The sequence below is a fragment of the Haliotis rufescens genome, unplaced genomic scaffold (assembly GCF_023055435.1).
Source record: "Haliotis rufescens isolate VD_foot unplaced genomic scaffold, xgHalRufe1.0.p SCAF_6, whole genome shotgun sequence".
Taxonomy (NCBI): Eukaryota; Metazoa; Mollusca; class Gastropoda; order Lepetellida; family Haliotidae; genus Haliotis; species Haliotis rufescens.
Window position 1 is genome coordinate 14,656,171 of NW_025964334.1, and position 26,742 is coordinate 14,682,912.

A 26,742-nucleotide genomic window follows, 5' to 3' on the forward strand; every position below is an offset into this window, starting at 1 on the left:
GGGAGAGAGAGAAAGAACAGAGCGAGAGAGAGGGAGAGAAAGAAAGACAGCGAAAGAGGGCAGGGTGGGGGAGAGACAGAGAGAGGAGAGAGAGGAAAAAACACAGAGAAAGAAAGAAAGAAAGAGAAAGAAAGAAAGTTGCACTATTATGACCTTGTATATACAAAGAGAGAGGGGGAGACAGCGATAGAGGGAGGGAGAGAAAGAAAGCGAGAGAGAGAGTTAGAGAAAAAAGAGAGAGGGGAGGATTGGAGAGAGAAAGAGATGTAGAGAGGGAAGGACAGAGAGAGAGAGAAAGAAAGAAAGCGAGAGAGAAAGAAATAGAGAGAAGGAATTAGAGCGACAACGAAAGAGAGGAGGTTAAAAGTCAAGAATTTAACACATTGTATTTGTTTGTTGTTTAACGCCATCAGCAATATTCCAGCTCCACGAGGTCAGTCTGTAAATAATCGAGTCTAAACGAATAAACAGTGATTGACATCATGAGCATCGATTAAGGCATTTGTTGAAATACTTCAACCAAGACAGCAAGCCTTACCAACTGATCTCGTTAGTAGCCTCTAACGACAAGCAGGAGTTGTTGAAGACCAGTTCTAACCCGGATCTTGACGGGTGCATGCTACATGGATCATTGTACACTGAAAACGATCAAGACATAAGATTATTTGCCGAGTGTGTTTCTTTATCGTAACTATCGTCTATAGGGAATCAAATTGTATTCAAGAAATAAACGACTCGTGGTCGTTGTTTATTGTGCAATAAGACACTGCATGGCATACAACTGTAAGGGGACAGGTATATGAGATATCAACATAATGTACAGCCTGTTTAAGGATGGTGATAAAATGTACAAACTTTAAGAATATTAACGCTTTTTCCACAATTCGACCTCGGCAATGTCGGAAAAGTCCATTTTATGAACAGGTGGGTTTGGTATTGGTATTTGTCGATATTCTCACAATCCTCACGTCGATTATCTGTACATGCCGAAATACCCACACATCGGCAAACCCCTATTTTAACAAATTATAAAAAGATAAATACTTTTTTAGGAACGTCAGGCAATAGTTTCTGGAGCAAGAAGTCATTGCATCGATGTTTGGAGCTTAAAAATACTTCCTGTCAGATGGTTTTATTTGCATATTTATCGAATCGCGATGCCAAATTTATCGGATTGGGCTTATTGTATCGGTAATACTATCTATTACATGATGTAATATTGCTACATAGTGTGTGGGAACACATCAGACCGATTTCCTATTGTTTTGTTTATATCATACACTTAATGTGTATATCTAGAGAAAGAAATAATTCGGATCAAAATAGAATATATGGGCATTCTTATCGAAATATGTCTACCATACTCGTGAATAATGCGGATCTTTCCCCAGTTATGATTATCCGATGACATGCGTGGATTTCACCGAATTTGGATGTGGAATTTAAGATATCATCGGATATATTCCTGATATAATCCAAGATAACGCGGCGTGGTACATATGCCCTTACAGTTTACATAACTAACATTCTATTATTTTTCGACCACTTCACCCACGGGATAGCTACAGGGGGGGAGGAGGCAGGAGGGGGGAGGGGGGGGGGGGGGGGGGGGGGGTTACATGTATTCTGGGGGATATCGTTGACAAAAATTGTATTTGTTCATTTTATCATGACAGTGAGGCTTATACCACATGTAGTTATTAACTGTGTAAACAATAATAGAAAACGAAACATGTTGTTTGGAGCGATATCGCTTACTCTTTCGCTTCCACACAATTCTCTCCCGCACTGTATTTCTTAAAAGTAATGAACGAGTGAGTTAGGCGAGTTTAACGTCGCTTTGAACAGTATTCCAGTTATATCACGGCGTGTCGGTATAAAGCCCGAAGTGATGCAGGTCTCAGACATTTACCACTTTGGTGAAACCCACGAACACGGGCACGATGCTGACAAACGTAATCGTTTTCTTTCAAAGGATTTCACTTTTTGCTGTAGGGAATGGGTAGAGTTAGTAGGAAAGGGGTGGGGTGTTAGGGTGTGTGTATATGCGTATATGGCTGCTGCTGCTGGCGTTCACTGGATATTTCAAAGATTCATCCATGTTGATGTCTCTAGCCTAATACGAGGGGATATCAAAAAGTTTTGAGCCTCACACAGAAAAAGTAAAAGAATTGGATTGTTACTACGTTATTTTATCAACATAGTCCCCTCCCAACTCCACACACTTGTTCCGCCTAGTTTGCCAGTCACTGATGCCCGATCGGGAGAAGTCAACATTCTGGTCCCCTAACCAACCCTCCACAGCAGCAGTTAGCTCATCGTCATCTTCAAATCTCCAGTCCCGGAGGTGTTTTTTCAGCCTGGGAAAGAGGTGGAAGTCACTGGGGGCTAGGTCTGGAGAATAGGGTGGGTGAGGGAGGAGTTCGTAGCCACATTCTTGCACAGCTGTCATTGCAACACGGCTCGTCTGGACTGGTGCGTTGTCCTGGTGAAGCAGAATCCCACGACGGATTTTTCCACGGCGTTTCACCTTGATGGATTGGCGCACCTGCTTCAATAACTTGACGTAATACTCCCCATTCATTGTGGTGCCATGGGGCAGGTAGTCGATGTGAATCACTCCTTTGCTGTCCCAGAAGATGGTCATCATACCCTTCTTGGTGGATATGGTGGCTTTGAACTTCTTTGTCTTTGGAGAAGTGGCGTGTTTCCATTCCATCGACTCCTGTTTGCTCTCCGGATCATGATGATAAACCCAGGTTTCATCACTGGTTACAATCCTAAAATGAATATCATCTGGGTTGGCGTTGTACCGAGTTAGCAAGGCTCCACTGATGGTGACCCTTGATAGCTTCATGTCATCTGTAAGCATTCTCGGGACCCATCTGGCACACACTTTGGACATGTGGAGTTTGCCATGAATTATATTTTGTTTTGATCCATATGATAGGCCTGTTGTTTCTTCTAGCTCATGGAGAGTAATACGGCGGTTTTCCATCACTAGTTTGTGTACAGTGTCAATGTTTTCAGGGCTGGTACTGGTTGATGGCCGTCTGGACCGGGCACATCTTCTAAGCTCTCTCTCTCTGCCACGCTGATATCCTTCACCCACCGTTTGATAGTTGCAGACGATGGGGAAGACTCTCCATAAACTGCAGTCAATCGCTCTTCCACCTGTTTGGCAGATTGACCCTCTAGGACAAGGAACTTTATCACCGCTCTGTACTCAGATTTGTCCATTTTGGCTATTCACTAGGGGTAGGTCTCTTCCACGAAGTGTTGTGACAAAATAATTGCAGCCAGCAATATGTTTCTACATAGCATCAATAGCTAAGACATTCATGTACATCAGGTGTAGCGCATTGTACCATTCGACCAGGAATACTGTGTGAGGCTCAAAACTTTCTGATATCCCCTTGTAAGTCACCCACATGTGGCCGAAAGCCACTACGACTTTTCAAATGTCCCACACTGCTTTTTGAGAGTGCGTATTTAGTTCATCAAAGGATGAATTTATCTAAACCTTAATCTAAAATGTAGATGAACTTAACCCCCAAATCCAATTTTGATTTTATAGTGATTTAGAATGCTTGGCGAAAATGTTTCTTTACCGTCAATTTTGAAACTCAGGCCAAAGTATAATAGCTGATATTCTGTTTCTTTGTTGAAAACGAAAGTTTGTGTAGAAGAAGCTTATCAACACGTTCCGCTATGCTACGCTCAACGTGTTGCAACTTTGGGGGTGACAAAATCAATAGGCGACGCCTTGCAGAATATCATTAGAATTTAAAAACACACACGGAAGTATCAGTTTAACCTACTGAATAGCGCGGATTGGTTAAAATCGTTATCTTGGAATTTAATCGACAGATCGGATCAATTTCACTCGACTGGAACCGGATAACGTAGACGTTAACGTAGGGCCCAATTTGACGTTTTTGCATTGCCTTTAGAATAATGAACGGTCAAACGAGTATCACTTGAGATACAAATCTGTTACCGTTCGGCACGTGAAGATTAACCTCATGTAAATGTGATATTATCATGAAAGTCACGAGCCGCGTGATTACACCATGCTGTGAGTCAGCTCGTGCTTGTCATTGTGATATTCTCGGTTTCATATTTTATCAGGCTGAAAAACTACATCTGGTTGCCTGATGCTCGAGCGGATTAGAATAGTGCGTTCGCCAGAATATGTTTGCTTTTAATCTGGATTAATTGAGGGTATAACAACAGCGCTGTAGATAGAACATGTTTCTTTTGAACTTAACGTCATAATAAAAATGCAAATGAAAAATACACATGCACAAAAGTCTTGTTAATAATACCCTGGATAACAATAGATTAAGCTTCTTTGCAAGGATATTGGACATGAAACTGTATGGTTTATCACTGGCATATGTCACACACAATCAGACACCCTGATTGCTCACTGGATGTGACAAAACAAATCCAATTTGAGCGCCTACTGTCAAAGAGAAACATATGTTTTGTATATTTTGAAGGAGCACTGCATCGCATTCGCACGCACCCGCGCCCGTACGTATTCAATAAACACACCGCATCCGTACTCGCACCGCACTCGCACACTCACACATCCAGCACCCTTATCCACACTCACTCAACGCCGCACCTCAAACCAACACAGCACTCGCACTCACACTGCACGCGCACCGCAACACACTCACACTGCAACACAAACACGCACCGCACCGCACCCGCACACGCAAGCGCAAACGCACATGCACACGCGCCACATTTGATATTTTGGAGGAAAACTCCCGCGACTCGGACACGGTTCAGAGACACGCGCTATCCCTTCCAGGCAAATAAAAAATGAACACCGCTGATCAATTTCATTAGGGTAGTTAATGTTTAATTAATGCATGCTAAGTTAAAAATTTATTTAATGTTTAAAACGTTACAATGTACCTATTGATATCAATGTTCAGTCCAGATGAAGTAATTTCGACTGAACTGAAAACAAGATTGCAAAGTCATAAACATCTTAAGTACAGAACACAAATGAACATTTGTACAAACATTTATGAAATACTGTACGTGTCTTTCTAGGTTCAAACTATTATCATGACTATTGTACACAACCTAGATAGTTTTCCCATTTTTTTTTAATCTTGAGTTATTAAAAGGTGCATTCATTTAAACCATGTTAGGTTTAATATATTAATAATAATAATGATGATGATGATGATGATGATGATGATGATGATGATAATGACTGAGTTGTTTCCTCTATCTTTCAAATGGACAGGTTAACAAACAGCGACGTTCATCTCTTATGTCACTCGACTGGCAGAGTGGGTATTTGCTTTAGGTTAATGGTATTTTCCTCCACCTGCCTGTTTCAACTGGTAAATTGACATTGGAGGTTTTCAACTTAGGTGAACTTATCCAAACGTTCCTATCTGTAATAATTAAATAATTTTCAAAATTTAAACATTCATTTTTTTACAATTCGATACGTGGATCCCTTTGAAGATTTATTTCTTGCAGCTATGCAGGATTGCAACTGGGTATCATTTAGTTTATCCTTGACTATATTAATTTTTTTAACCTTGATTAAACAGTTTGTGAGTTAGTCTTGACATAGAAGTTGTCTTTACTTCTTAGTAAACACATCCGCTCGCGTTGGCGGTGCCAACAGCAGAATCCCTCGAATTATGAGTTCGACCTTCCCGGGACTATCTGCTATTCAAATGTGTCCGTTCCCGGCCCATAACCCTATGCACCGCACCGCACATTCATTTCAAAATGTCAGTCTGTCAGATATCCTAAGAAGATAAGTTTTCACCTTTACATAAAATTACATTCTTGCCATACCATGTTTTATCTTTAATTATATTTACTTGCTCGAATAACAAATTACATAATTTTTCCATTTGTGACTAAGCACAGGTTTTACTCCACGTAACCACCTAACAGTTGCACATGTGACAATAACACGTCCACAGCTCTCTCCGGGAAACGTGGGCCGTGAGCAGACAGCCAATCAGTTGTAAGCATTCGATCTCAGGTCTGTGAGTGGTTGATTCTGACCCAGTTATCGCTGAATGCGGAAAAGTACACATATCAAACTAACAGACCTTGACAGCGCCACAGCGGATATATATCGGAAATCGCTGGCCGCTCGGGTTAAGCGATACCATATGTGTATGACGTCAAGGCGAAAGTGTTTATGCGCTGTGCTTGCTTCTTCGTAGAACGGCACGATAAGGCAATGATGCCAAAGTTAGCGAGCAATGGGAATGTATAATAGATCCAGATTGTGATGGGTGGCGTACGTCGAGTGTATCACATACTATAGATACATGTAGAATGCATCGCCAACTGGGCGGGCGTGGGGATGGCGCCTTATTTTGAGTAAGTGTGTCTGTGTGTGGGTGGGGTTGGTGGGGTGTGTGCGTGTGGGGAGGGGGGGGGGGTGCGTTTTATTTTTCTTTCTTTCTTTTTTATTTTTTTATTTTTTTATTTTTATTTTTATTTTATTTTTATTTTTTTATTTTGTTTTTTGGGGGGTAGGGGATGGGGAGAACACAAATTAGTAGCCTTGGTGCAAGTCAATCATAATGTTTAAGTCCGTGGGTGTATGGTAATGCTATCCTTATAAAAAAACAAGTCCAGATAAACGCACAGTACACCTAGACTTGCTCCAAGGTTTACTGAATAAAAGGTCCACGGGTGTACAGTAATGTTATCTTTAAAATAGGCAAGTCTAGGTAAGTAGCCCTCTCATGGGGACAACTTGTTCTTATTATTTATATAATCTAGAAATGATGATTTCAACTGATAAGATCTTAGAGACTTGTGCAAGTCTAACCAATGAGGTCATGGTTGTGTTGGAATGAGTTGGTGTTACTTTTACTTTCAGTATTTAATTGCGTGTTTATATGCACATAGAGGGAGGTCTTCACATTCTCCGAAAGGTTCTGGGTTGGTTCGACAAGGCAGCGTTACATTCGCACATATATTGCCTTATTCACCGATATCTATTGTTCTGAAGTTTGTTATGATTGTATACTAATCAGACAGACAGTTTGTGTTGAATACTCCCCAGAGAGTTGATGCATTGTCTGCAGTATCATCTCATCCCGATGCTACATCTATGCTGCATGTGTTTTTTTATGTCTCCCCGTTGGAAGTGGCCACGTTTGTATGTATGATGATATAGCAACGAGCAAAGAAAATGAGACACTCAGGGATGTTTCAAAACTTGAGGGGCGGTCGGGTAGCCTAGTGGTTAAAGCGTTCGCTCGTCACGCCGAACACCCGGGTTCGATTCCCGACATGGGTACAATGTGTGAAGCCTATTTCTGGTGTCCCCCGTCGTGATATTGCTGGAATATTGCTAAAAGCGGCGTAAAACCATACTCACTCACCCACTCACTCAAAACTTGATGTTACGGCATAGGTATCGAACGTAGAACATTGCGGTTTGCTGGAGTGTGGCGACTAGCGCCTTTTCTCCATTACGTCCCCTGTTACATCACGTGATGGCGCTTCGAGCAGACGACACACGTAAGCTGCGCGTGGCGTCCAATCCAACCAGTGAATGATCGCCTTATTGATATATATGAGATGTCTGGCTGCCAATCGGTACCTAGGTTTGTCAGGTAACAAGACTGTGCTGTGCAATTATTTACCGGAATATGAGTACAATTAAAAGGGCTAGGGCTTAATCGGAAGCCCGGTTTGGGCCATCCGTAGTTTGGGCCATCAGTAGTTTGGGCCCAAGGCGGAAGGTAGCACATTCAACGTCATTCGCTCCAACTGGTTAGACAACGACAGAAAAAAGGCTATTTTCTTAAGCTCGGAAAAGGTGCCTGAATGGACCCCTCGTGTGAATCTTAATAAATCTGGACACATGCGCCCCGGAACAACCTCCCCTGGCAAAGGAACTACTGCTACTACTACTACTACTACTACTACTACTACTACTACTACTACTACTACCACTACTACTACTACTACTACTGCTACGACTACTACTACTACTACTACTACTACTACTACTACTTCTACTACTACTACTACTACTACTACTACTACCACTACCACTGCTACTACTACTAGGCTGTTCATATTGCACATATTTCCACACCACTCAGAAGTATGCTCAAGGCGCTATTATGACCCCGGTCACTGGATCAGTGTGCACCCAAGAGTCATTCTCAGCTCCCTGGGGAGTATACAACCCAAGCTGCCTGTTAAGCGCTAGAAGGTTAACAACCACACTGCCATCTCATCGTACCGGGTACCCATTCTCTTCTGGGTGAACAGAGGCACATCTTGAACAAAGTCACTTGCCCAGATACGCCACGTGTGTCATATGTGCTTTAGTGTGAGCCCTAGAAACTCTCAGGAGCCAAGCAACCGAAACGCGGTAACCCATCCAAGGACTCTCCGCGACCGACGATGCTTAACTTCACCTGATTTGTGACCTGTGCGCTGTGCACAGGACCACTTGAAGAAAAGGGACCAGGGTGCAAGGAATAGAGACAATGACTTTGTAAACTCTATCAAATGTCCCGTTTTTCAGCGTTTTAAGGAATAGCTGGAAGGTGTAAAATTTGTTGTATAACGCCGAACTAAACATGCCAAATATTCCAGCTACATTTCTTTATAACGGCGGTCTGTAAATAAACGCGTCTGGACCAGACAATCCAATGATTGACATCATGAGCATCGATCCACACAACTGGGATACGATGACATCCATCAACCAAGTCAGCGAGCCTGACTACCCGATCCCGTTAGTCGCCCCTTACGACAAGCGTAGTTGCCTTTTAGGGCAAGCATGGGTTGCTGAAGACCTATTCTACCCCGGATCTTCACGGGTCGACGGCTGGATAGGTGGTATATGACAAAAAATGTGTTGCGACATAGAGTCCCTCGATATGTTTCTCGCCAGATACGTTTTGTTTCTCTAGACTCCCGCATGGGGATTCCTGGTTAGAAGTGGTACACGACAAGCTGTGCTTGTCGCAAGACGCAACTTAAAGGATCGGGTGATCAATCGATTGATGTCATGTCAACGCACCCAACGGCGTGGTTCGTTGCTCATATCATCAAACCATGGTTTGGCTGATCCAGATTCGATTATTAAAAGTCCACCGTCATATAGTGAGTGAGTGAGTGAGTGAGTATGGTTTTACGCCGCGTTTAGCAATATTCCAGCAATATCACGGCGGGGACCAGAAATGGGCTTCACACATTGTACCTATGTCGGGAATCGAACCCGGGTCTTCGGCGTGACGAGCGAACGCTTTAACCACTGGGCTACCCGACCACCCCTTACCGTCATATAACTGAATGCGGCAAACACCACAGACACGTTTCTCGAATTTGTTTTGAAAAATGCTAAAAAGTTTGTTATATTTTTGCAGCGCTGCCTGAAATACATATTGTGTCTCAACGATCTTGACCGAACGATCCGTAGTTAATAAGCAGTGACCATTAAATGTTAGATGGTGGGATCAGTACAGTACACAGCTACGATGTCGATATTATGAGCGATAGATATTGTCACTACTTCCAGATAAGTAGCTGATATCAGATTTCATCTTGATACCAAATTCCAACAATACCAAAACCCAATGTGTATGGAGCAACCGGTAGCCTGGTTGCAGATAACCTTTGACCTGGGGTCTGATATACGGGAATGGGCGCCAGCAAAGTAGGACATCCCAAAGTGGTGTTTTGGTGTTGACTGCATTCGTGACTGCTGGAGTCATTCCGGAATAAGCCAATATTCGTTATTGTTACGGAAGCACCTGGCTCAGGAAGCACCAGTTTAAAAGGTCATCTCACCCAGTCATGGGGGTCATCAAGAATGAAACCGTTTTGAGACCCGTGCACGTGCGTCAAAGCCACCAAGCCATTCCAAGACTAGTACTACTGTTTGTTTGTTTGTTTGTTGTTTAACGTTGCACTCAGCAATATTCCAGCTATATGACGGCGGTCTGCAAAAAATCGAGTCTGGACCAGACAATCCAATGCCTGACATCATGAGCATCGATCTACACAATTGGGATACGATGATCATGCTTTTACGGCAAGCATGGGTTTCTGAAGACCTGCGTATACTACCCCATATCTTCACGGATACTCATGCTACTCTTAATAATAGTAATAATAATAATAATGATGATGATGATGATGATGATGGTGATGATGATAATAATAATAATAATGATGATGATGATGATAATAATAATAATAATAATAATAATAATAATAATAATAATAATAATAATAATAATAATATAATAATAATAATAATAATAATAATAATATATTATAATTAAAATGTATTCCGCTTTTCTATGCTGGATAACACGCATTATTTCCCAGTCAGTGGATCAGTGTGCTCATAAATTTCATTCTAAACCGCCTGGGGCGTTAGGGGATTAACAGTCAGGTCACCATCTTATCCTGACGGGTACCCATTCACTGCAGGGTGAACAGAGGCATATTTCAAGTCACCGCATGAATGCTTCAGTGTGGGGCAGGACCTACTCCAAATACACTCTCATTTATGTTTATTATATAAAATTAGTGCCGTGCGTGACGTCATTGGATTATTATTTACCGCTACACTGAGTTACGTCATAACTAGTGTATGATAACTTCAACAACTTCAATCAATCATGCTTACACTATATACAAACCTACCTAGATATGTCAAAGCACATGATTGACCAATTAGAAAGTTAATTTGAATTTGTATTCATATAATGTACGTTGAGCGCTGGACCCAACGCCACTAACCGGAGTAGGACTCCCCCCATGGATACATTGTTTGACACCCATTTCGGCCCTCTACCGCAGTGATATTGCGATATGTTTCTAAAAGCGGCTTAGAACTATACACAGTCCTTAAATGTAACACATCATATTATTAGAAATATCCCGATTACTAAAATGCATGTACTACGTTTATAACGAACACGTCTATAACGAACTGATGGATATAACGAACTGTTCTTTTTGTCCCGGCCATTTGCCATATACATGTACATTGTCGCATAAAGTTGATGGATATAACGAACACGCTCATGTATATTGAAATGAATATACATGTATGTTCCAGACACTATGAATAAGATTGTCCCAAAATATGCTTCTTTTTATCTCAAAAATAATTTCGTGACGGAACCAGTTAAAACGTTGAGTGCGAAATTAGCATGACAAAAAGGACAAGAACAGGTTCTACAATAGTGTAGCAGTGGAATTGTATTTAATGACCACTAGTTCACGAACACCCTTTCAGGAGTGTTCGGAGGTCGATTACATGATATGTCTATCCTAGACCGGCTCGTGTTCGCTTCTCAGGATTTCGAAAGCTGAAGCCGCCCACGTTTGAAACAAAAACATTTTAAGCATCATGAACGTCCATCATCAAAGGAGTGGTGCACATTTTTGCGCTAATTTATGAACACCTACAACATAATGGATACTGGTTGGTCGATTAAAATGGGAACAGATTGTGCAGATTCGCAGGTTCAATTGTCAGGTCATGAGTTTTATAAAGACTGAACGCTCCCATACGGCACCATAATTCCGTCAACCAACGCTGCCGCAAAGCAGTCAGTTAAAAGTAAGAGACGGGGCAGGTGCTATGCTGTGCTGTATCCCTCAGGTATGTCAGGGGGTGGTCAGGTAGCCTAGTGGTTAAAACGTTCGCTCGTCACGCCGAACACCCGGGTTCGATTCCTGACATGGGTACAATGTGTGAAGCCCATTTCTGGTGTCCCCCGCCGTGATATTGCTGGAATATTGCTAAAAAGCGGCGTTAAACCATACTCACTCACTCACTCACTCACTCACTCACATTGGTTATGGAGGGCTCTGTGCATCCGCATCTATAACCGGCTATGTTCAGATTATATAACCTATAACGGTTATGGTTCAGATTATTTAACCTATAACCAGTTATGGTTCAGATTATATAACCTGTATCACTGGTTATGGTACAGATTATACAACCTATAACTAGTTATGGATCACGATATATAACCTATATAATCGTTTATGGTTCAGATTGTTTAACCTATAACCCGTTATGGTTCAGATTATATAACCTATAACTAGTTATGGTACACGTTATATAACCTATATCATCGTTTATGTTTCAGATTGTTTAACCTATAACTAGTTATGTTTCAGATTATATAACCTATAACCGGTTATGTTTCAGATTATATAACCTATAACAAGTTATGGTTCAGACTATATAATCTAAAAACAGGTTTGGTAATCATTATATAACCTATATCACCGGTTGATGATTGGGACACTTGTTTGACCACCGCCAGGTGGCTGTAAGCGCTCAGGTTCCTGTGGTGAAACCAACATTGAAACTAACAGTGAAACCATTTTACTGGCTATTTGAATCATTGTTGTAGAGCGGCGAGAGTGTACACCGCAATCATTTCAACTTGTATAGAAACTTTTCTCGATAAATGTCATTAAAATTCTCTGTACCAAAACAAAGGACCAGAATCATGGCTATTTGGGAATCAAACCCCTGCTGTTCGAGTCCACGAATTTGTAGATCTGCAATTGTCAATTGTGTTTGTTTGTTCAGACTCGCATTAGTGCGACAGACAGACAGACAGACAGACAGACAGGATTATATTGTATTATGGCCATATGGCCTAAAGTACAGACCGCCTCCGTGGTCTAGTGGTAGAGCGTCCTCCCGGAGAGCGGAAGGTCCGGGGTTCGATCCCCGACCGCGTCATACCAAAAGACGTTAAAAGATGCTACTTGTTGTTACCCTGTCTGGCGCTCGGCATTAAGGGGCTAAAACAAGGACTGGTCGGCTCGGAGTCAGTATACTGTGTCTGAGTGGGGTATTCATGTTAAAACTGCGGCATGGTATCTCAGTGAGCTAGCACTAAAATCGGCATCAGTCCGGACTAGTACAAGCAGCCACACAAACACATACTCGTACATGCACGTCGCTATATAAGTGCAATGATCTTGGACGCGACGTTAAACCCAATTTCACCTCACCGAAAGTACAATTGATACTAACTCATGATGTCATAGACATATATAAAGAAATTACCTCTTCTTGAATCAGATGTTAAGAACATGCTTTATATATATAAGTAACCACTGAAGCGATAACATGTTTATTTGGTTAGTTGATAACATTTATCATTAACAGTTCAGATTTATAGTCATTATTCAAGAAAGGGAGATATGTAGATCTGAACTTGGAATGCTTGTTACACTTGAATAAGAGATGGAATTACTCTTCAATTTCACCTCTGATACAATTGGTGCAATGAACACTGTACAGCACGACGTACAATCAGAGACCATATAATAGATATGGTCTCTGGTACAATGGACCGCCTCCGTGGTCTTGTGGTAGAGCGTCCGCCCGGAGAGCGGAAGGTCCAGGGTTCGATCCCGGGCCGCGTCATACAAAAAGACGTTAAAAGATGGTACTTGTTGTTACCCTGTCTGGCGCTCGGCATTAAGGGGCTAAAAGAAGGACTGGTCGGCTCGGGGTCAGTATACTGTGTCTGAGTGGGGTATTCATGTTAAACTGCGGCATGGTATCTCAGTGAGCTAGCACTATAAATCGGCATCAGTCCGGACTAGTACAAGCAGCCACACACACACATACACGTACATGCACGTCGCTATACAAGTGCAATAATCTTTGACGCGACGTTAAACCTAATTTCACCTCATCTCACCTCACCTCTGGTACAATGAACTGTAAAGTCGTATATCTTGGAGTGACCTAAAACACATACCGACACAAATGCAATATTTTGATCTTAGAACATCAAATATCTATAAAGCAGAATCAATGTAGACACAATAGCGTACCAATAAGAACTAAAGCATGTATAAAGTATATAAACATAAATTATTTCAAGAATCATTGACAATAAATACCAATCAGTACCATGCAGAAATGGTAAAAGTACGGATATAGATACATACACACTCAGAGTAAGTGAAAGAGTAAATAACACGGACACACCCAGAAACTACACACACACACACACACACACACACATATATATATATATATATAATAGTATATATTATAGACTTGGCGTTCGGGCTCAGGCATAATTATTTACAGGCCGTTGCCATACAGCTTGAATATTGCTGAAAGCGGCGATAAAAAAACCCGAACAAACAAACAAATAATAGAATATACTTGGGAAAGACCTTACCTTACATGCAAAATATGACGCCATGAATAGAATTTCCCATGCGATTACATATATGATGCGTACAAAGTATGTACATCACATATTTTCAATGTTTTGGGACGCATCACATTCAAAATTGGGTTCCGGTGTGTGTGGTTAGGCGAGAAATATAGGTGCGTTCACAGCCAAACACCGTTGTGTCGAAGTTGAAGGGACCTACGTAAACACATCGCGTTATCCGAGTTTTGACACAACCGAATTCATAAGAAATTAATACGCTGGGACCAAGTTGTTTCGCTGACTTTATTGATGCATGTCATCGTATCCCAATTGCGTAGATTGATGTTCATGATATCAATCACTGGACTGACTTACAGACTCGGTTATTTACAGTCAGCTGTCATATAAAGTATACTACGGTTATAACGAACTCAAAGGGACAATTAATTTTGGTTCGTTATAATCGTCGTTCTTTATAAGAACATATTCAGCGTATATACAGCAATTGGACGGCGCCAAAAAACCGTTTCGTTATGAACGTGTTCGTTATAAACGTAGTTTACCGAAGTCTAAATATTGCTGAGTGTGGCGTAAAGAACAAACAATCCAGCCTTATCGTTGATTCTAGGGTCAAATCACCAAAATTGTTGCAGCACAATATTAACTATAACTTAAATTTTAAGAAACAAGACCGGCTCGTTGTCGCTTCTCAGGATTTCGAAAGCTGAAGCCGCCCACGTTTGAAACAAAAACATTTTAAGCATCATGAACGTCCATCATCAAAGGAGTGGTGCACATTTTTGCGCTAATTTATGAACACCTACAACATAATGGATACTGGTTGGTCGATTAAAATGGGAACAGATTGTGCAGATTCGCAGGTTCAATTGTCAGGTCATGAGTTTTATAAAGACAGAGCGCTCCCATACGGCACTGTTACCCCGTCAACCAACGCTGCCGCAAAGCAGTCAGTTAAAAGTAAGAGACGGGGCAGGTGCTATGCTGTGCTGTATCCCTCAGGTATGTCAGGGGGCGGTCGGGTAGCCTAGTGGTTAAAGCGTTCGCTCGTCACGCCGAACACCCGGGTTCGATTCCTGACATGGGTACAATGTGTGAAGCCCATTTCTGGTGTCCCCGCCGTGATATTGCTGGAATATTGCTAAAAGCGGTGTGAAACCACATTCACTCACTCACACACTCACTCACTCACCCAGGTATTTTAAAAGCCTTGATCGTGGGTAGAGAATCTCAGATTCGCCCTGAATCAGCAACTCACCCGTCCTCCACCACAGTCTTAGACGTCCATGATCGCGAGCTGCATCAATTCTCAATTTCTACCACATCAAGCCGTCACGCCGTCATATGGTGTTCAAAGCAGCGTCACCTTAACCCTCAATTACTTCATTCAGGGGCGGTCGGGTAGCCTAGTGGTTAAAGCGTTCGCTCGACACGCTGAAGACCCAGGTTCGATTCCCGACATGGGTACAATGTGTGAAGCCCATTTCTGGTGTCCCCCGCCGTGATATTGCTGGAATATTGCTAAAAAGCGGCGTTAAACCATACTCACTCACTCACTCACTCACTCACATTGGTTATGGAGGGCTCCGTGCATGCGCATCTATAACCGGCTTTGTTCAGATTATATAACCTATAACGGTTATGGTTCAGATTATTTAACCTATAACCAGTTATGGTTCAGATTATATAACCTATATCACTGGTTATGGTACAGATTATACAACCTATAACTAGTTATGGTACACGATATATAACCTATATAATCGTTTATGGTTCAGATTGTTTAACCATAACCCGTTATGGTTCAGATTATATAACCTATAACTAGTTATGGTACACGTTATATAACCTATATAATCATTTATGGTTCAGATTGTTTTACCTATAACTAGTTATGTTTCAGATTATATAACCTATAACCGGTTATGTTTCAGATTATATAACCTATAACAAGTTATGGTTCAGACTATATAATCTAAAAACAGGTTTGGTAATCATTATATAACCTATATCACCGGTTGATGATTGGGACACTTGTTTGACCACCGCCAGGTGGCTGTAAGCGCTCAGGTTCCTGTGGTGAAACCAACATTGAAACTAACAGTGAAACCATTTTACTGGCTATTTGAATCATTGTTGTAGAGCGGCGAGAGTGTACACCGCAATCATTTCAACTTGTATAGAAACATTTCTCGATAAATGTCATTAAAATTCTCTGTACCAAAACAAAGGACCAGAATCATGGCTATTTGGGAATCAAACCCCTGCTGTTCGAGTCCACGAATTTGTAGATCTGCAATTGTCAATTGTGTTTGTTTGTTCAGACTCGCATTAGTGCGACAGACAGACAGACAGACAGACAGACAGGATTATATTGTATTATGGCCATATGGCCTAAAGTACAGACCGCCTCCGTGGTCTAGTGGTAGAGCGTCCTCCCGGAGAGCGGAAGGTCCAGGGTTCGATCCCCGGCCGCGTCATACCAAAAGACGTTAAAAGATGCTACTTGTTGTTACCTTGTCTGGCGCTCGGCATTAAGGGGCTAAAACAAGGACTGGTCGGCTCGGAGTCAGTATACTGTGTCTGAGTGGGGTATTCATGTTAAAACTGCGGCATGGTATCTCAGTGAGCTAGCACTAAAATCGGCATCAGTCCGGACTAGTACAAGCAGCCACACAAACACATACTCGTACATGCACGTCGCTATATAAGTGCAATGATCTTGGACGCGACGTTAAACCCAATTTCACCTCACCGAAAGTACAATTGATACTAACTCATGATGTCATAGACATATATAAAGAAATTACCTCTTCTTGAATCAGATGTTAAGAACATGCTTTATATATATAAGTAACCACTGAAGCGATAACATGTTTATTTGGTTAGTTGATAACATTTATCATTAACAGTTCAGATTTATAGTCATTATTCAAGAAAGGGAGATATGTAGATCTGAACTTGGAATGCTTGTTACACTTGAATAAGAGATGGAATTCATCTTCAATTTCACCTCTGATACAATTGGTGCAATGAACACTGTACAGCACGACGTACAATCAGATATGGTCTCTGGTACAATGGACCGCCTCCGTGGTCTTGTGGTAGAGCGTCCGCCCGGAGAGCGGAAGGTCCAGGGTTCGATCCCCGACCGCGTCATACAAAAAGACGTTAAAAGATGGTACTTGTTGTTACCCTGTCTGGCGCTCGGCATTAAGGGGCTAAAAGAAGGACTGGTCGGCTCGGAGTCAGTATACTGTGTCTGAGTGGGGTATTCATGTTAAAACTGCGGCATGGTATCTCAGTGAGCTAGCACTATAAATCGGCATCAGTCCGGACTAGTACAAGCAGCCACACGCACACACACACGTGCATGCACGTCGCTATATAAGTGCAATAATCTTGGAAGCGACGTTAAACCTAATTTCACCTCATCTCACCTCACCTCTGGTACAATGAATTGTAAAGTCGTATATCTTGGAGTGACCTAGAACACATACCGACACAAATGCAATATTTTGATCTTAGAACATCAAATATCTATAAAGCAGAATCAATGTAGACACAATAGCGTACCAATAAGAACTAAAGCATGTATAAAGTATATAAACATAAATTATTTCAAGAATCATTGACAATAAATACCAATCAGTACCATGCAGAAATGGTAAAAGTACGGATATAGATACATACACACTCAGAGTAAGTGAAAGAGTAAATAACACGGACACACCCAGAAACTACACACACACACACACACACACACATATATATATATATAATAGTATATATTATAGACTTGGCGTTCGGGCTCAGGCATAATTATTTACAGGCCGTTGCCATACAGCTTGAATATTGCTGAAAGCGGCGATAAAAAAACCCGAACAAACAAACAAATAATAGAATATACTTGGGAAAGACCTTACCTTACATGCAAAATATGACGCCATGAATAGAATTTCCCATGCGATTACATATATGATGCGTACAAAGTATGTACATCACATATTTTCAATGTTTTGGGACGCATCACATTCAAAATTGGGTTTCGGTGTGTGTGGTTAGGCGAGAAATATAGGTGCGTTCACAGCCAAACACCGTTGTGTCGAAGTTGAAGGGACCTACGTAAACACATCGCGTTATCCGAGTTTTGACACAACCGAATTCATAAGAAATTAATACGCTGGGACCAAGTTGTTTCGCTGACTTTATTGATGCATGTCATCGTATCCCAATTGCGTAGATTGATGTTCATGATATCAATCACTGGACTGACTTACAGACTCGGTTATTTACAGTCAGCTGTCATATAAAGTATACTACGGTTATAACGAACTCAAAGGGACAACTAATTTTAGTTCGTTATAATCGTTGTTCTTTATAAGAACATATTCAGCGTATATACAGCAATTGGACGGCGCCAAAAAACCGTTTCGTTATGAACGTGTTCGTTATAAACGTAGTTTACTGAAGTCTAAATATTGCTGAGTGTGGCGTAAAGAACAAACAATCCAGCCTTAGCGTTGATTCTAGGGTCAAATCACCAAAATTGTTGCAGCACAATATTAACTATAACTTAAATTTTAAGAAACAAGACCGGCTCGTTGTCGCTTCTCAGGATTTCGAAAGCTGAAGCCGCCCACGTTTGAAACAAAAACATTTTAAGCATCATGAACGTCCATCATCAAAGGAGTGGTGCACATTTTTGCGCTAATTTATGAACACCTACAACATAATGGATACTGGTTGGTCGATTAAAATGGGAACAGATTGTGCAGATTCGCAGGTTCAATTGTCAGGTCATGAGTTTTATAAAGACTGAACGCTCCCACACGGCACCATAATTCCGTCAACCAACGCTGCCGCAAAGCAGTCAGTTAAAAGTAAGAGACGGGGCAGGTGCTATGCTGTGCTGTATCCCTCAGGTATGTCAGGGGGCGGTCGGGTAGCCTAGTGGTTAAAGCGTTCGCTCGTCACGCCGAACACCCGGGTTCGATTCCTGACATGGGTACAATGTGTGAAGCCCATTTCTGGTGTCCCCGCCGTGATATTGCTGGAATATTGCTAAAAGCGGTGTGAAACCACATTCACTCACTCACACACTCACTCACTCACCCAGGTATTTTAGAAGCCTTGATCGTGGGTAGAGAATCTCAGATTCGCCCTGAATCAGCTTCAGCTGTGTCAGCAACTCACCCGTCCTCCACCACAGTCTTAGACGTCCATGATCGCGAGCTGCATCAATTCTCAATTTCTACCACATCAAGCCGTCACGCCGTCATATGGTGTTCAAAGCAGCGTCACCTTAACCCTCACTTACTTCATTCAGGGGCGGTCGGGTAGCCTAGTGGTTAAAGCGTGCGCTCGTCACGCTGAAGACCCAGGTTCGATTCCCGACATGGGTACAATGTATGAAGCCCATTTCTGGTGTCCCCCGCCGTGATATTGCTGGAATATTGCTAAAAGCGGCGTTAAACCATACTCACTCACTCACTCACTCACTCACTCACATTGGTTATGGAGGGCTCTGTGCATCCGCATCTATAACCGGCTATGTTCAGATTATATAACCTATAACGGTTATGGTTCAGATTATTTAACCTATAACCAGTTATGGTTCAGATTATATAACCTATACCACTGGTTATGGTACAGATTATACAACCTATAACTAGTTATGGATCACGATATATAACCTATATAATCGTTTATGGTTCAGATTGTTTAACCTATAACCCGTTATGGTTCAGATTATATAACCTATAACTAGTTATGGTACACGTTATATAACCTATATCATCGTTTATGTTTCAGATTGTTTAACCTATAACTAGTTATGTTTCAGATTATATAACCTATAACCGGTTATGTTTCAGATTATATAACCTATAACAAGTTATGGTTCAGACTATATAATCTAAAAACAGGTTTGGTAATCATTATATGACCTATATCACCGGTTGATGATTGGAACACTTGTTTGACCACCGCCAGGTGGCTGTAAGCGCTCAGGCTCCTGTGGTGAAACCAACATTGAAACTAACAGTGAAACCATTTTACTGGCTATTTGAATCATTGTTGTAGAGCGGCGAGAGTGTACACCGCAATCATTTCAACTTGTATAAGAACTTTTCTCGATAAATGTCATTAAAATTCTCTATACCAAAACCAGGACCAGAATCATGGCTATTTGGGAATCAAACCCCTGCTGCTCGAGTCCACGAATTTGTAGATCTGCAATTGTCAATTGTGTTTGTTTGTTCAGACTCGCATTGGTGCGACAGACAGACAGACAGACGGACAGGATTATATTGTATTATGGCCATATGGCCTAAAGTACAGACCGCCTCCGTGGTCTAGTGGTAGAGCGTCCTCCCGGAGAGCGGAAGGTCCGGGGTTCGATCCCCGACCGCGTCATACCAAAAGACGTTAAAAGATGGTACTTGTTGTTACCCTGTCTGGCGCTCGGCATTAAGGGGCTAAAAGAAGGACTGGTCGGCTCGGGGTCAGTATACTGTGTCTGAGTGGGGTATTCATGTTAAAACTGCGGCATGGTATCTCAGTGAGCTAGCACTATAAATCGGCATCAGTCCGGACTAGTACAAGCAGCCACACAAACACATACTCGTACATGCACGTCGCTATATAAGTGCAATAATCTTGGACGCGACGTTAAACCTAATTTCACCTCATCTCACCTCACCTCTGGTACAATGAACTGTAAAGTCGTATATCTTGGAGTGACCTAAAACACATACCGACACAAATGCAATATTTTGATCTTAGAACATCAAATATCTATAAAGCAGAATCAATGTAGACACAATAGCGTACCAATAAGAACTAAAGCATGTATAAAGTATATAAACATAAATTATTTCAAGAATCATTGACAATAAATACCAATCAGTACCATGCAGAAATGGTAAAAGTACGGATATAGATATATACACACTCAGAGTAAGTGTAAGAGTTAATAACACGGACACACCCAGAAACTATATATATAATAGTATATATAGTATATATTATAGACTTGGCGTTCGGGCTCAGGCATAATTATTTACAGGCCGTTGCCATACAGCTGGAATATTGCTGAAAGCGGCGATAAAAAACCCCGAACAAACAAACAAATAATAGAATATACTTGAGAAAGACCTTACCTTACATGCAAAATATGACGCCATCAATAGAATTTCCCATGCGATTATATATATGATGCGTACAAAGTATGTACATCACATATTTTCAATGTTTTGGGACGCATCACATTCAAAATTGGGTTTCAGTGTGTGTGGTTAGGCGAGAAATATAGGTGCGTTCACAGCCAAACACCGTTGTGTCGAAGTTGAAGGGACCTACGTAAACACATCGCGTTATCCGAGTTTTGACACAACCGAATTCATAAGAAATTAATACGCTGGGACCAAGTTGTTTCGCTGACTTTATTGATGCATGTCATCGTATCCCAATTGCGTAGATTGATGTTCATGATATCAATCACTGGACTGACTTACAGACTCGGTTATTTACAGACAGCTGTCATATAAAGTAAACTACGGTTATAACGAACTCAAAGGGACAACTAATTTTGGTTCGTTATAATCGTCGTTCTTTATAAGAACATATTCAGCGTATATACAACAATTGGACGGCGCCAAAAAATCCCGTTACGTTATGAACGTGTTCGTTATAAACGTAGTTTACTGAAGTCTAAATATTGCTGAGTGTGGCGTAAAGAACAAACAATCAAGCCTTAGCGTTGATTCTAGGGTCAAATCACCAAAATTGTTGCAGCACAATATTAACTATAACTTACATTTTAAGAAACAAGGTAAGGAAATGGAAGCAGTTTTTCCGTGTATCAAATCATCCCCTGTATAAATTGTGGTCAAATATCGCTGTGAGGAGTGAAATAAAATGCGCTTCACATGATTTAAGTTTCATTGTTGTTTGCAGCCATGTTAGGACGGATGGCGTATAGAGATGTAGTGTACGGTCGTTACGATTGGATGCGTAGACGGTATACGTTATTTCCCAAATATGCGCAAAAACATAATAAAAAGCAATTGAAAAACCACTGACAAACCACACCGATCACTATTGAATTTCCTAAACTGTCACTTCTAGCCTTGAACATTTCATACGCGTTTGTCAACTCGACATATGGTGATATTGCCGAAATGCACGTTGTTGAACTGATCTATTGTGACTGGTGCGTGGGCGTATGGGCGTGGGTGTGTGCGTGGTGTGTGGGTGTCTGAATCTAGGGCTAAGGGTTATGGCAATTGGAGCAACGTATTGTGGTTCAAGTTGACTTGTTGGGGGTGGTGTTTGAGATATGGTACAAGAGCTGGTGGTTATTGAAATAAGGATACTGCCGGCGTCAACGTCTTTCAAGTGCAGGTGCTGATCTAAAACGAAATTGCATTGACCAACTGGGTCATTAAATCCTGCAATATCCATTGACACACATGATTAATCATTGTCGAATGATTCACGACTACGGGTCTAGGAAAGGCTTAATTGGTTTTTGTTACAATAGTAGAAATATTTAAATGTACCAAATAATTAACACACGTGAGAACTTCGTGCATCTGTGTTTAAGAAAGAAGTGCTGTTTTCAGATACGCTCTGATATCAAATTAGCACATGTGTTATCAAAACGGTAAAAAAGTTTAAAAACATGAATGTAGAATAAAGAACCGAGCAAGAAATCATTATGTTTTAATATCAATACAAACATCAAGCGCTAATTTTTTTCATAAAAAAAATATAGAATTGTAAAGGTTTTTGTAAATACCATGACCACATGCCAATCTCCCAGCTGTTGTTGATGAAAGCTACTGATTGACGTGACGTGCATATACACAATGTTTTGTCAACTATTCATGTAATACATATACAATGTACATAATTTGTCAAGTTTTATTTATCATTTCCCGCGAAATACATGACAACTTTTTTTGTCATCGCAAACGCATACGCGTGTTGTGTTCTTAATTTCTTGTCTTTTGTAATGGATCTGTCTGTTTGGCTGGCCATGTCTTATTGTGTCGAATGTCCGGATATTTCGGCGTTACAACAGGGCGCTGCTCGGTACGAGAAGTCGAGACTAGTTCACGCATGAGAATACATTATTAAAATGAAACTAAGGGTTTCTGTCTTTCAGCTGGCGTGGACGTTACATAGCAGATTATTCATACTTAATAATTCATTGTTTGGCCGGTGTTATTTACAATCTTGTTTCTCCCGTTGGATTTCGGATTAGAATTAGCCTCTAGCTACTTAGGTTATAAGAGGCAACTTAATGGGTCAGTTTAAAGGCAATGCCGTGGTAACCTTGGGCCCCAGTCTTAATGAATCTATAGGTCAGTATCGGTTATCCGATTGTGTACCTTTGGTCTGCAACATATCTGGGGCTACTCCTGTGGGGGTTTCGGCTCAGAATTGGTCCCCAACATCCTATGTTTGTAAGATTTGACTTAAGTTATATTTTTTTAATTTATATCTGTATATATGTGTAAATAGTATATATAGTCTCTCATAACTCCATGTGGAGTGGCTCACATTGTAATAAGATGATGTATTTTATAATGTAAAATATCTGTCTGTCTGCCTGGATCGGGTGGTCAGGCCCGCTGACTTGGTTGATTGCGTCGTCGTACCCGGAGAGCGTGGGACGTTTCTCAATATAGGAATCATGGATGGGACGGGGCGTTCTTGCGATAAAGACACAATACCCCGGTGTCCTCACATGGAAGTGTACTGACCGGAGAAACTGCCATTCGACAATACTTTCAATAAAAAAAAAACCAACTATGCCCCATGTATACAAACTTCGTAATATATCAGGGGCTGTGGGGTAGCCCAGTGGTTAAAGCGTTCGCTCGTCACGCCGAAGACCCGGGTTTGATTCCCTACATGGGTACAATGTGTTAAGCCAATTTTTGGTGTTTCCGCCGTGATATTGCTGGAATATTGCTAAAAGCGTCGTAAAACCATACTCACTCATAATATACTACTCAACGTTTGATACGGATAAGTTTCTTTCCATGATGCATTCTCATAATATGGCAAGTGTATTTGTATATAGAAGGACATCCCTATCAAAAGTTGAGAAGTATATATAGAATAATATACAGTCAACTACGTTTATAACGAACTCAAAGGGACCACAAATTGTAATTCGTTATAACCGTAGTTCGTTATAAGCATATGTGTAACATATACACACAAAATGGACGGGACCAAGAAACAGTTCGTTATATCCGGAAGTTCGTTATAAGCGTGTTCGTTATAAACCTAGTTTACTGTATGCATTAGCTCCTCGGGGTCAAAGAGAAAGTAAGGTTTAATACTAGGGCTCGTGGGTTTCACCAAAGTGATTAAATTCTAAGACCTTAATTAAGACGTCATGCTCGCACGAAGCTGAACTGAGATACTGTTTTTAGCGACGTTAAATCTCACTCACCCACTCACTCAAAACACGGTTCAAAGGTTATAGGACATCATTGAACATCACGGATTTAAGAGCTTATGTTATTATTACATCGATCATTATGATATAGAACATTTTTTGGTTAAAATAGGTCAACTGAAAAACATGTCTTCCGCTTTTATTCTAATAGTATAAAAGCGGAAGTTTTTCAATTGAACCTCACCTCGCTGACAGGTAATAAAATATTGTGATACTACCGCACATCCGCAACCTGATTCCAATATCTGATACACTGAAACCCGATATTCAGGAAGTGGTGTTCCCAGTGAAATCACACGGATTATATAATTAACAAGGAAAGGGTTACTTTGTATACTAGTATATTACTTCCACGCGTTCCCGCAGTGACTGTCGGTAAGGTGGCATTTCCGGATTAACTGGGTCCGCACAAGCGAGGTTTCATTGTATATTATTATGGTACCATAAAGACTATGTACATTGATCAAACTGATATATATTATAAAAGAGTAATTCTGGAATACGCGTAGAAAACAGCTTGTGTCGATGACGCTACATAAACCGTCTGATGTGGCAGCAGAGAAATCCGGGGTAAAAGCTATCTTACGGAGGCAAGATTGTGGGTGTCCACTGAACCTGTCAAAACTCCGATATGGATTTCGAAATGAACTGATGCCAATTATAACGAATTTATTTCAATAAAGCAATCATTTTACCCAGTACATTAGCCTCTGTGGTGGGGTTGAGCGTCTACCAGAAGAGCTGAAGCTAGGTCGGTGACCGCATCAAGGCCGTGTCATGCTGAAAGATGGTACTTGTTGTTACCCTGCCTGGTGATCTGTATTAAGGGGATAAAACAAGGACGGTCGACTCGGAGTCAATGTACAGGTACCATCCCCCCCACTCACATACACACGCACGCACACACACGCGCGCACACACACACATACACACGTGCATGCGTGTCGCTATTTAAGTGCAATAATCTTGAACTTGATTTAAACCAGCTCACCTCATCTCGTCTCAGTGAATTAGAGGGCGGTCGGGTAGCCTAGTGGTTGAAGCGTTCGCTCGTCACGCCGAAGACCCGGGTTCGATTCCCGACATGAGTACAATGTGTGAAGCCCATTTCTGGTGTCCCCCGCCGTGATATTGCTGGAATTTTGCATAAAGCGGCGTAAAACCATACTCACTCACTCACTCACTCACTCAGTGAATTAGCATCCCATAGCATCTGCAAATTAAGTGAGGGAATGAGTTCTACGCCGTTTGTAGCAATATTCCAGCACATTCTATACCCATGTAAGGAATTGAACCCGGGACTTCGGCGTAACGTGCGAACGCTTCAACCACTAGGCTCCCCCACCGCTCCTGTGCAGAGTAAGTGAACAGGCTGCTATAGTGTTACATAGGTTACACAGTTGATAGACTCGTGATTACCCACGCTCACGTTCATGTCTGTGTGTCGTGATGTTTCCGTACCCATATATGATTAAGTAATCTGTGACCTATACAGAGATCACGCCTATGTTATATATAGTAGCAGTACGTCAACATTACCTGCTATGACATTAATACCCCGCCCAGGAAATACCATCACTAAGTTGCCTTTGGGGTTGATATTTTTTTTTTTTCAATTTTCTTATTCTATTCAATCCACTTTGTTTTTTTGTTGTTTAACGTTGTACGCAAAATTCTAACTTTATGACGTCGGTCTGTCAATAATCTGGATCTGGGCCGGACAATCCAGTGATTGACATCATGAGCATCGGTATACAAATTTGGGATACGATGAGACGCATGAAACAAGTCTCCAACCTGCCAAACCCGTTTGTCGCTTCTTACGTCACGCCATGGGTACAATGTGTGAAGCCCATTTCTGGTGACCCCCGCCGTGATATTGCTTGAATATTGCTAAAAGCGGCGTAAAACCATACTCACTCACTCTTACGTCACGCACGAGTTGCTGCAGACCAATAATAACCGGATCTTCACGGGAATGGTTCACTGCAGTGGAGGATCTGTACATGGGGCGAAACTTATTATGAATCCTCTCCA

General features: G+C 41.4%; 1 protein-coding gene across 1 annotated transcript; it reads right to left on the reverse strand.

The window, feature by feature from the left end:
* Positions 1-2,182: 2,182 nt before the first annotated feature.
* Positions 2,183-2,872, reverse strand: LOC125374724 (histone-lysine N-methyltransferase SETMAR-like). Its single transcript, XM_048385992.1, has one exon. It carries the CDS (start codon positions 2,870-2,872, stop codon positions 2,183-2,185), a length of 690 nt encoding a protein of 229 aa, XP_048241949.1.
* Between the last annotated feature and the right edge of the window lie 23,870 nt (positions 2,873-26,742).